The following is a 12,262-nucleotide window of genomic DNA, read 5'->3' as shown; positions in this document are numbered from 1 at the left end:
ATCCCCTTTTTGTTTATTTTCCAGCCTACTGGTATACTTTGGGAGTTTTTTTTTTACATCCAATACAAAAGATCTAACCAGATGACATGACATTAACCGTAGATGTCTCAAATAAGGTGTTATTACTGACACGAGTTTATTGCTCCAAACAGTGATGCGTTAACGTATGGTATCACCTATGGATACTGTAATGTATGTTAGAACATTTACATTTATGGTATTTGGCAGACGCACTTATCCAGAGCAACTTACTTACTTTCTACATCTGAGTAGTTGGGGGTGAAAGGCCTTGCTCAAGGGCCCTTCTTGGCCCTTCTTTTTACTCATGACCTTCCGATTAAAAGTTCAACGCCTTAACCGTTGCGCTACCACTGCCCACATCACCACAGCTACCCCAGCACTGTAGCCACTTCCCCCAGAACTAACTTCAGGACAAAGAGTTTGGCATTTCATCCATTTTCTGTACTGCTTATCCTACATAGGGTCATGGGGAGCCTGGAGCCTATCCTAGGAGATTAGGGGCATGAGGTGGGGGACACCCTGAATTGGGTGCCAACCCATCGCAGCGCACAATCTCTCACACACACATTCACACACTACGGGCAATTTGGAAATGCCAGTCAGCCTACACCGCATGTCTTTCATGTTGGGGAGGAAACCCGAGTACCCGGAGGAAACTCCTGAAGTACGGGAAGAAGATGCAAACTCTGCACACAGGGCGGAGGCAGGATTTGATCCCCCAACCCTGGAGGTGCGAGGCAAACATGCTAACCACTAAGCCACTGTGTTTTATTCCTTACATATTAGACCAGATCTGGGGAAGTGAAGTAGCACCCAGTTTGTCATGACAAGGACATTAGCTGAGGCATCCTATTGACTTGTGCAGATATGATTATTATTAGTATTAGTAGTAGTAGTATTACAGCAGGGTTGATGTAGTGGTATTTGTGAATGGTGCAACGAATGTATTTGAAAAAATATCTAAATACTGCAATGTAGTGGCGTCCGTTCTAGGATGTTATTCCCACCTCACATGTGGTGTTCCTGGGACAGGATCCTGATCCAGTCTGTGATAAAGCAGTTACTAAAGATGAACGGCTGAATCATATTGCAATACTTGAAAGAGTTTTCACAACACACATTTATTGCATGTATTGCAGTATTTATTTTTGATGAGGTTTGCTTGGTGTCAAGAAAAATGCTATAAAGTAATATGGAGATTTGAACATTATATAGCTTGATTGGGATTAAAATGGAGTTAGTCAGTCGAACACAAGTACTGAGGATATCTGCAGTAGTCTTAGAAAGTGTTTTTCATTGTGAGGCAGTTTGTCGTGATACGTATATTATAGTCATGGTGTCCAGCCCTGTATTATTGTCCTGTTATTGTGTTAGTAACAGTCATTACTGTTTGTCCAGTATCTGAGAGTTTCTTTTGTCAGGTGAAAGTAAGTTCTGACAATGTTATACATGCTTTAGGGTATTGGCTTCCTTCCTGTGAAGTTTCTGTATGATGTGTGTTGTGTTGTTCGTTGATGACATGCCCTTTAAAGCAAACATGCTAAGAAGACAAAGGCAGCTTTAAAAGATTCAAGTCATACAGGAGACATCACACTGTAAACACTAGAAAAAGTCTACTATATTGGCATATGAGTTATACAGCAGTTAGCCTTTGTACTACTAGGTGCTAAATGACACTGATCCTTTTAAAGATCTTGTGGATACTGTTAGAGTACTGTTGTTGCTGCTATTAAATAATTGCACAGAGTGGGTGAGATGGCTTTGAATAATGGATAAGAAACATGGTTGTTTCCTCTCTCTAGTCCACTGGGAGATAACAGTCTTCTGAAATGTCCAACAAACAGGAGCTTTGTATTTCTAGTTTGTTTTTTGTTTTTTTTATAGAAAAGATCAGACTTAGCTTTCTATCTGAAAGAACTAAAACGACATACCTGTTATTAGGGCTGTATAGGGAGTTTCTTGTCGTGCAACATTTTCTAAATATACATCTCTCAAAGTTAGTTTTGCTTTATTGCAGGGCGAATACATGAAGCCATGGTAACGTCTTTAAACGAAGACAACGAAAGTGTTACTGTGGAGTGGATAGAAAATGGAGACACGAAAGGAAAAGAGGTAAGCCTAAAGCCCTTGTGTATGCTTAACACTCAGCAATGTTTGGAAGAACAGTGCCAGTGTTCAGAGGAAGGATAAGGGCAGCAAGCTGCACTGCACAAAAGTGGGCATTGTCCTTTGCATGCACTGACGCCATTTTCATCTATACAATAAAACTGAAACTCCTTTGAAACGATTGAAACAATAAAAAAAGTCCTAGTTACTTCGGAAAATCATTTCCGTAGCATTTTCTGGTCCGAGCTCTCATTAGATTTTTGAAGTAATTAGTTCTCCTACAGTCAATTCTCCTGCGCAAAGCTTTTATTGGTTTATGAAAGAAAAAGGCTACCACTTATGCTTTGCCATAAAAATTCAGCTTAAAAAAAGATGACTTCAGTGTAAAGTTGCTTCTTTAAGTGATAAGTGAAGCCTTGGCCGTCTTTCAAGTGGTTGCCTTTTATCTATAACGTGATATTGTTTAATAATCAATAAAGAGCTCAGCGCAAAAGACTTTTCTCTGTTGTCAGAAAAACACGTTTGAATCCTGATGATGGCCTGAAGTTCAAGAGAGTATGATATTTGCCAGCTGTCAGGATGTGAAGGACAGCGTTTCTCATAGCCCCGATAATCAGAGGAACGCTAATCATTTGTGGGCTTCTCTGTAAGATTATGTATATGGAAGAGACCAATTACTGCTGTAACTAATGCCTTGAAGGAAGCAGTGTCATCCCGCCATCCTCCATTTAGTAGGTCGTTGGTAGGACTGGACAAATTTCTGACTAAAAGAAATAAATGCATACCACTGTTAAAGAATTCATTGGTGAATTTTTTTTATATCACTGTTCTGATAACACTGAAAGTCACCAATTCTTCCTGCATGTTATGTTCCACAAGGCCAACACTTAATCTCATTTGAAAGCAATCATGAATTTAGGTTTCCTGGGACTTTAATATGTGCCATTTTGTACTTTTGGCTAAGACTGATTGAATGTGTTTTTCTCTTTAAACAGATTGATCTAGAGTGTATATTTTCACTAAACCCAGATGTTGCTCCAGAGGAGGAGATTTCTCTGAGCCCTGTAACACCACCTCCTCCCACACCTACCTCTATGAAGGTCAACAAGATCCCCAAGGTTTGTACAATCATCCAAGCACAGCATAACCTCAGACTTGCCTTTAATATTCATCATTATGTCTCAGGTTAAACAAAAGTTTTCTGTTTTTTTCTTTCTAATAAACTCACAAACTGAAGACATTCACTTGCAGTTGTCCTGATCTGCAGTTTACCCGGATAGGGAGAGAATAGTATGCTCCTTATATTTTAGTCGAAAACGCTTTCTTGCATTCATAAACAAAGCTCATTGTAATTTCTCATTGCTGTGTAGAATCGAAGGACTATCGCTCCTGGAAGGGCTGAGATCCCATCCAGAGACAATAAAGGTATGATTGTCCCTGTGGCTCTTTTAGTGTTTTAGATGTGAGGAATAAAACCGATGCTCACAACTGTGTGTGTTTATGCACGTGCGTGTTATGCTGACAGTCGGATCAACTCGGGCGCGTCCTGGCCAGCAGCAGCCGGAGTCAGCCATCCCTCCACCTGCTCAGCAACCAGCTCAACCTACACAGTCCCAAACACAGCAGAGCCAACAACAGCTGCAAAATGGTAATTGCACACCTTTGATTAAAATAGCACTCTTTTCTTGACACACAGTAATGGCCTCCCTCCAGTGGAGTGGGTCTTACTGCAGCTTCACAAGTGTTTTTGTATCTACACACTGCTCTAAGGGAGACCATAGTTCAGCACCTTAAATGGGCTTCCTGTGGTGTTTTTCCTTATTGCTTCTTTTTTTTCAGCTCTGTGGAGAAATATATTTCAACATTTTAGAGAAGAAGAAAGAGTATTGTTTTTGCTCTTTGCTTTTCCTCCTAGTTGGTGGTGATTTGTACACACTGAATGATTTGAATTAATGGAGTATTTCAGAGCACGGCCATTCACCTAAATTGCTATTTAGTCTGTGTTCAGTTGTTCCTTCGTACAGAATTTGAAGCAGTTGTACATTCAATATAGGCACAGGGACAGATAGAGAAGAGGAAAAGATCCTTTTACAAAGGAAGTGGATGACGCTATTGTTTGGTCAGGATTGTCTGACTGTATTGTCATGATGTTTGGCAGCGAGGAGGAAGTCCAACTGTGTGAAAGAGGTAGAGAAAATGCAGGAGAAGAGAGAGAGGCGGCGACTGCAGCAGCAAGAGCTAAGGGAGAAGAGAGCGCAGGTCAGTGCACGCCTATGACTTTCAAAATCCCATAATCACAATATTGCTTCGATTACCGTCTCTTGTCTTGATGTAGCAGTGTGAATGCTACATGTTCACATAAAAGCCTTAATTTAATCTTGGGGCTGAATTTGTGGATTATCTGTCCTGTGTTTTGTCAGTATGATTATATTATTTGTGTTAAAGACTAGTTTTGCACTTTTCCCCCATAATGGTCATTATTACGTTCTGGACTGGGGAGCTGGTCTTATGTTCAATGCAAAATATACCTCTAGTTCTACCTCTGACTTTGTCTCGTTGTAACGTCTTGTCATATGTTACATGATGAATAATCTTTTTGTTTTGAAGGAGGTGGACACGACAGTCCCCAACTATGAAATAATGCAGATGATCAGAGATTTTAGGGCAAGCCTGGATTACAGACCACTAACCACAGCAGATTTGGTGAGTCTGAACCGAAGTGCATTATTTATTATCCTGCCAAGGATGTTTGCCTGATGTTTTTGTGTAAGTTTTGTGTGCTGATTTTAAACAAGATTTTTTAAAAAAATGGTACTGTAGCTGTAAGAGTAAAGAGAATCTTAATGTTTGCAGATTGAAGAGCACCGAATATGTGTTTGTGTGAGGAAGCGCCCTCTTAACAAAAAAGGTGAAACAGACTTATGTATATTTTCATGATGACTTATTAAAATGCTCTACCGCTGTTCTGAATATGTGTAATCTCCAGTTTCTTATAGCTACCAGTTTAGGCTCAAAGTATTTTAACCCATCCTAGTTGATACTGAATACGCCTTTTGATTCCCTTTTAATAGAAATCTCAAATAGCATAAAATAAACATAAAGACTGAATGCAACAATTGTCTTTCAAATCACCGAGTGTGTGTGGTGAGCTGTGGTGTTAAAGGACGTGTCATGTCTTGTATTGTAGAACTCACTGCAAAGGAGCTGGATGTGCTCACCATCCCCAGTAAAGATGTCGTCTTGGTCCATGAGCCTAAGCAGAAAGTGGACCTCACCCGATACCTAGAGAATCAAACCTTTCGCTTTGATTATGCCTTTGACGACAGTACATCAAATGAAATGGTTTACAGGTTTGTCTTTTTCTTTTCTGTGCATCCACAACTTATTTGTAATCCACTAATGTTAAGAGTTTGTTGTCTTGGGTGGAAATTAAGAAGTTCTTCTGTGCAGGTTTACAGCAAGACCTTTAGTGGAAACGATCTTTGACAGAGGAATGGCTACATGCTTTGCGTACGGCCAAACCGGAAGTGGGAAAACGCACGTAAGAGACATGTATTATATGATTGTACAGTGTGTAATAGTAATATTCAAGTATGTAAATATTGGTCCGAATTCCTAGTCCTAATTTTAGTGCACATCGCTTATTACGCAGAACCGCACTTATCCTCAAGCGTTTATGTTGATGTCTTTGGTTTTTCAGACCATGGGTGGAGATTTTTCTGGAAAGAACCAGGATTGCTCAAAAGGAATCTATGCATTAGCTGGTAAATATTTAAGAGAGTTTTTAAAGCCAAACTAAATCTTTTCAAATATATGGTCATGTAAAAAAAATAAGTACACCCCAAGGATATTGCTGGATGGATTTATTTATTTATTTATTTTTCATATTTCCACAAGAAAACATTTGATCCTCTTTGAAACAGTGCCTATTAATAAAGCTGATACACTGTATAAAATGACACAGGAAATTGAGTTTTGGAGTAATTTTCCCAATTTAAATAAACAAAAAATCTAATCAATCACATGGAGAAGTAAGTACACCCCTACATTTATCACAGCTTCAAATCCAAACAATTAGAATCAGGTGTTCACGATTGGGTGCCAGTGATTGAAACCTGTCTTATTTATACCTCTCTCATATCTAGTGTCTGGTGTTCCCTATTGAGGTGTGTGGTGTCAGCATGCCAAGATCTAAAGAGTTCTGTAAGGCCTTCAGAAAAAAAAGGTTGTTTATGCTTATGAGTCTGGCAAGGGATTTAAAAAGATCTCCAAATTATTTGAAATACATCACTCCATTGTAAGGAAAATCATCTATAAGTGGCGCAGATCTCAAATGACTGTCCAGGACTGACCGTCCCTGCAAATTCAGCCCAAGAGCAGACCATCTGATGCAAAAAGAAGTCTCCAGGATGGAACCCTAAACTTTCATCTCAGGATCTGCAACTGTTGGTGTCAAAGTGCATGCTTCTACAGTCAGAAAGAGATTGCACAAATTTGACCTGCATGGGAGGCATGCCAGGAAAAATCCTTTGCAAGATTACAGTTTGCCAATGAGCATGTAGGTAAAGACCAGGCCTTTTGGAATAATGTGCTATGGACAGACAAATCAAAGATAGAGGTGTTTGGCCACAGTAACAGCAGACAAGATTGGGGCGGACCAAAGACCGCTTTTCAGGAGAAACACCTCATACCAACTGTGAAGCATGGTGGACAAAATGTTATGGTTTGTGGTTGCTTCACTCCCTCAGAGACTGGACAGCTTGCATTCGTTGATTCAACTATGAATTCTACAAGATAATGTGAGACCATCTGTCTGAAAGCTGAAGTTGAACCGAAAACGGACCTTTCAACAGGACATTGATCCTAAGCACACTAGCAAATCCACCAAGGAATGGCTCAAAAAGAAGAAATGGAGAGTTATGGAATGGCCTAGTCAAAGCCCAGATTTGAATCCCATTGAAATGTTGTGAGGGTATTTGAAATGGGCAGTACATGCAAGAAAACCCTCAAACATCTTACAACTGAAATAATATTGCATGGAAACATGGTCACAATTTCCAGCAAGCCTGGTGGACAATTATGCAAAACACCTACAAGAAGTTATTTCTGCTAAAGGGGGCAATTCTAGCTTCTATATCTAAGGGTGTATCACATCTATTGATATTTCTTTTAAATAAATTATTTAAAAAGCTCATTTTCCTTGTGGCTTTGTTCAAGTATATGACCTTTATTAATAGGCACTGTTTCAAAGATGATCAAATGTTTGCTTGTCCAAATATGTCAAGAAAGCCAACAGTTTCCATATATTATTCCACATCACTATAAGCTGCAGTTTGAATAGCTTCAAAATAAGCAGTCTCAAATATGTTTCTTCTGTTTACTCCATGTAGCTCGTGATGTTTTCCTTATGCTTAAGAAACCCAACTACAAGAAGTTGGATCTTCAAGTCTACGCAACCTTCTTTGAAATTTACAGTGGAAAGGCAAGTGACTCGAACACTTCTGGTCATCCTCCAGAAAACAGTGCTTTGAATGTTGTAAAGCAATTCTCTAGTGGTTATAAAGGGTTAGTGGATGTGGAAGATCACAAGGAGATTTTTTTTTTTTTATTTGAAGTACATATATTTTGTGCCTGATCTGGCCCAAGTCACTTACTTTTTGTGGCTTTTGATGCTGTTCCCAGGTGTTTGACTTGCTGAACCGTAAAACAAAGCTGCGTGTACTGGAGGATGGGAAACAGCAGGTGCAAGTGGTTGGGCTGCAGGAGAAAGAGGTCAGATGCACTGAAGATGTCCTCAAGCTCATTGAGGTCGGAAACAGCTGCAGGTAACTCTATAAAACAGCTTAATGCTCTCTGATGTAATAAATATGCTGTGTGATTATATTATATATCTGAAAAAATGTTTTTTCTTATTAACCTAGTAGTAATTTTTTTCACCTCTTGATCCCCAGAACTTCAGGACAGACTTCTGCCAACGCTCACTCATCCCGAAGCCACGCTGTCTTCCAGATTATTCTGCGCAGGAAGGGGAAGATGCACGGCAAGTTTTCATTGATTGACCTGGCAGGGAACGAGCGTGGCGCTGATACATCCAGTGCTGACCGCCAGACACGGCTGGAGGGAGCAGAGATCAACAAGAGCCTACTTGCACTGAAGGTCGGCAAGTTACCGGAGAAAAGCGTAGTTACAGTTACATCCGGATTCAGAACGTCTTTTCATAAAAGTCAGAATATTTTTCTGAATTATGTACGATTAATACATTGTGTTCCTGATTTATGAAATGGTGAATTTTAGCATTGAAATGCATCCTAAAGCTTTTTGAGCTGGTGTCTAAAATAGCCGGTGTCCTGTCTCAATCAAGGAGTGTATTAGAGCCCTGGGGCGGAACAAACCACACACGCCGTTCAGAGCCAGCAAACTTACGCAAGTGCTCAGAGACTCGTTCATCGGCGAGAACTCAAGGACGTGCATGGTGAATAGCCACTTCCTGTTTCACACATCATTTTTTTTTTAATAATAAAAATTACAACCTTGCTTTTAATGCAAGTGAACCCTGGTTTATTTATGGACAACTCTGACTATGATTTTTTTGTTTGTTTGTTTTTTTCCTGATCAGATTGCCACCATTTCTCCTGGAATGGCTTCCTGTGAAAACACTCTGAACACACTACGATATGCCAACAGGTATAAATGCAGTCTCTTTGGTTTTCTATATATAAAGTATTTACTGGATTTTGATTAGTGATGAAATACAACCAAGTGAACTATTTATAATGCTAAAAATAACAACTTGTTTATTAGTGATGTATTTTGTGTGCAGGACCAAATGGTTGTGTCCTGATTCTTCCTTTCACTCCTCTCTCTCTCTGTCTCTCACTTTTTACTTGTCTTTCCTGCTTATTCCTTGCTGCTCCAGAGTAAAGGAGTTTGGGATTAGTCCCTCAGATATCCCATTTTCTCAGGGTGGAAGTCGCTCTGGGCTCTCTCCCACTTGCGAGTATGAGCACAAGCTTATTTATCCAGCTTCCCCATGTGCCTTCGCAGCAGATACACACTATTAAATCTTTGTTTGCATCTAGTTGGCTGATTTTCACCCCATGATGCATGAGAAGCAGCTTACACCTTCACGCCGAGTTACATGCCTAAATAACACGCACGGCCTCCCATTAGAGCATAAACAAATGCTGCTTCTTTTGATCATTTTGAGTGGTGTGCTTGGTGAATATTTTTTCGTCAGCCTCCCACCTTTTTTATTAATCTGCTTTCATTTCACTTTGTAACCCTGGGAATGTATACTGTGCTTCTGTTGTGTGCATTAAGAAAGGATCAAATGTAATGACATCATAAGCAGTAAGGTGAGTGGTGGGAATCTCTAGGCACCTTGGGGGCTTGATTAGATATAAAATCAGCGTGCCATGCCACAATTATAAAACTTGAAGCATTTTTCATAGTACGACCACTTGCTGCTTTTAACATGTTATCATTTGTCACCAGGCTTAGTGTATTTAGAGTCATCAGAACACATTTTACCATTTGAATGTTATTTGAATTTATGCATTTAAGTATTTAATCATTCAAGGGCAAAGGAAAAAAACATTCAAATGTATGATATGCCTTATACTACTTTATTGCCCTAATCAGAGGTATCTGGCCATAACACATTATTATTATTCTTATTTGAGATGTCTGTATTTCAGTAAAAACGGAAAGACGCCTATCAAATGGAGCCCCTTTTTCTTGTTCCTGGTGTTATTCACACCAGTAAGCCCCCTGCAGATGAATTTGAGCATGCTCTCTCCTGTTAACACAGAGTGAAGGAGCTGACCGTGGACCCGAACACCATGGCTGAAGGAGTGCGACCCAACATCAACGCCATCACCGAGCTGGACATCATGGAGGAAGAGTGGGAACTGAGTAGCTCCCCTCAGAGAGATGACCTCAAGCTGCTCTGTGAACAGAATGTACGAAACAGATTAAAGCTTTCTTAGTCCGAAAGCACTGAAACAACACGCGCTTATCTTCAGCAATTTTAGATGTAAAGTTTTGTGAAGATTACCCTGACCCAAAGATAAAGTTTTGTTTTCAGGTGTTTGTGGAAAAATGGATGCTATCAGTAATTTTAATGCAGAAAGAGGTTTGTTGTTTTAAAGACGGATGTTTGTGATGTTTTTTTCAGGAAGAGGAAGTGTCTCCTCAGCTCTTCACCTTCCATGAGGTGGTGTCCCAGCTGGTGGAGATGGAGGAGCAGGTACTAGAGGACCACCGAGCAGTGTTTCAGGTGACACAGTTACACTATGAGCTTATCCTGCAGGTTTCACTTGGTTTTCATATTAATATTCCTCTGCAGTGTGGAATTTGTCTTCAGTCTGAAAGTCTTAAAAGTTGCAAAAAAGTATTTACTGAAGAAAAAAGTTACCCAAACCAATCACCCATGCGAAAAATTAATAGCCCGCTTAAACTTAAAATCTGGTTGTGCCACCTTTAGCAGCAATAACTGCAACCAGATGCTTCCGATAACTGGAGATCAGAATTTCACTTACATCTATGATTAGGACTTACTCCTAGGCTTTGGATCATTGTCTTGCTGCATAATCCAGTTGCACTTAAGTTTCAACTTACGGACTGAAGACCGGACATTCTCCTTTAGGATTTTCTGATAGAAAGCAGAATTCATGTTTCCCTCAATTATTGCAAGTTGCCCAGGTCCTGAAGCAGCAAAGCATCCCCAGACCATCACACTTCCTCCACCATGCTTGACTGTAGTTATGATGTTCTTTTTGTGGAATTTAGTGTTTGGTTTACGCCAGATGTAACGGGACCACTGCCTTTTAAACAGTTCCACTTCCGACTCCTCAATCCACAGAACATTCTGCCAAAAGCTTTGAGGATCATCAAGGTGTGTTTTGGCAAAGTTCAGACGAGTATTAATGTTCTTCTGGGTTAGCAGTGGTTTTCACCTCACCACTCTTACATGGATGCCATTTTTGCCTAGTGTCTTTCTGATAGTGGAGTCATAAACAGTGACCTTTACTGATGCAAGAGAGGCCTGTAGATCCTTTTGATGTTGACCTTGGCTCTTTTATGACATTCTTGATGAGTCATTGCTGTGCGCTTGGAGGAATTTTGGAAGGTCGGACATAATTTCAATCACCTTCTTCCTCATCATTTCTGGAATTTCTTTCAGTTTTGGCATAGTGTGTTACTGGGTAAGACCTTTTAACCAACTTCATGCTGTTGGAAAAGTTGTATTTAAGTGTTGATTTGATTGAACAGGGTTTACGTCTAGTCCAGCTGTACTTCATAATGAATGCATTGCCATAGATTTATGGAATTAGTAACTATGGGGGCTAATACATTTTCACACAGCCCCAGTTGGTATTATTTATTTTTGCGAAAAATAAATAGTTATTATTTAAAAACTGTATTTTCTGTTTAGAGAGACACAAAATCAGAAGAATTCAGATGGAAAATACTTTTTCACAGCACTGTATATAGACAATAAAAGTGTTTTTGTTTTACTGGTCATTTCAAGTAACTTTTTATTGATTTATTATCATCATCATCGTGTATTAAAGTTTGTCATTATTCATGTGTGTAATGGTGGGTGTGTTTTTCGGTCCAGGAGTCAATTAGATGGCTGGAGGATGAGAAGGTTCTGCTGGAGATGACTGAGGAGGTGGATTATGATGTAGACTCCTACTCTTCCCAGCTTGAGCACATACTGGACCAGAAGATCGACGTCCTGATTGAGCTCAGAGGTAACCCACATTCTTAAATCCTCTGATTGTGTTTTTTTTTTTTTCTTCTGTTGACAATGGGCATTTATCACAAGTTTCAAACAAAAGATTTTCACAAATACTCCCTGGGCAAAAGCCCCAGGGAAGCTAAATCTGTGATTAATTTCTAATTAGGATTATCTTGGTTTTGTGGGCACACATTATACCGTACAAAGTATACAATTCTACAACAATGTAAATGGTAACTTCCAAAATACCAGTAACCAGCCAATTGTTAGTGTATACATGTGCTTCTGTTAACCTTGGGTAAATCTTGCACAAGGCTTATCTTACTTATTACCACATAATTTTTTTTTGACTAAACATTCATGTTAAAATTGTCTCTAGTCTGAGTAACT

The 12,262-nt window shown here is 39.6% G+C and overlaps 1 protein-coding gene across 8 annotated transcripts in view; it reads left to right on the top strand.

Annotated features, from left to right (window-relative positions):
* LOC108265363 (kinesin-like protein KIF2A) overlaps positions 1–12,262 on the top strand; it is a 92,799-nt gene that overhangs the window by 76,868 nt on the left and 3,669 nt on the right. For 5 of the 8 annotated variants that reach the window (XR_008396471.1, XM_017467602.2, XM_053680380.1 and 2 more), the window contains exons 2-19: positions 2,039–2,133; positions 3,123–3,245; positions 3,498–3,552; positions 3,653–3,775; positions 4,286–4,386; positions 4,735–4,830; positions 4,981–5,035; positions 5,315–5,477; positions 5,578–5,668; positions 5,828–5,891; positions 7,518–7,609; positions 7,810–7,952; positions 8,079–8,283; positions 8,489–8,599; positions 8,744–8,811; positions 9,938–10,088; positions 10,304–10,405; positions 11,750–11,885. Coding sequence is in view for 7 of the 8 variants with exons in the window: in XM_017467602.2 (XP_017323091.1) it covers positions 2,039–2,133; positions 3,123–3,245; positions 3,498–3,552; positions 3,653–3,775; positions 4,286–4,386; positions 4,735–4,830; positions 4,981–5,035; positions 5,315–5,477; positions 5,578–5,668; positions 5,828–5,891; positions 7,518–7,609; positions 7,810–7,952; positions 8,079–8,283; positions 8,489–8,599; positions 8,744–8,811; positions 9,938–10,088; positions 10,304–10,405; positions 11,750–11,885 (1,974 nt within the window). In the remaining variant the exon portion in view is untranslated. Of the gene's footprint in view, positions 1–516; positions 752–2,038; positions 2,134–3,122; positions 3,246–3,497; positions 3,553–3,652; positions 3,776–4,285; positions 4,387–4,734; positions 4,831–4,980; positions 5,036–5,314; positions 5,478–5,577; positions 5,669–5,827; positions 5,892–7,517; positions 7,610–7,809; positions 7,953–8,078; positions 8,284–8,488; positions 8,600–8,743; positions 8,812–9,043; positions 9,912–9,937; positions 10,089–10,303; positions 10,406–11,749; positions 11,886–12,262 lie in introns of those variants that run through there. The other 3 variants (XM_053680381.1, XM_053680382.1, XM_017467606.2) reach the window with 3 other exon arrangements.

Source organism: Ictalurus punctatus, chromosome 5 (genome assembly GCF_001660625.3).
Source record: "Ictalurus punctatus breed USDA103 chromosome 5, Coco_2.0, whole genome shotgun sequence".
NCBI classification, from domain to species: domain Eukaryota; kingdom Metazoa; phylum Chordata; class Actinopteri; order Siluriformes; family Ictaluridae; genus Ictalurus; species Ictalurus punctatus.
The sequence above is the reverse complement of the archived record's forward strand: the minus strand, read 5'-3'. Positions and strand labels throughout refer to the sequence as shown.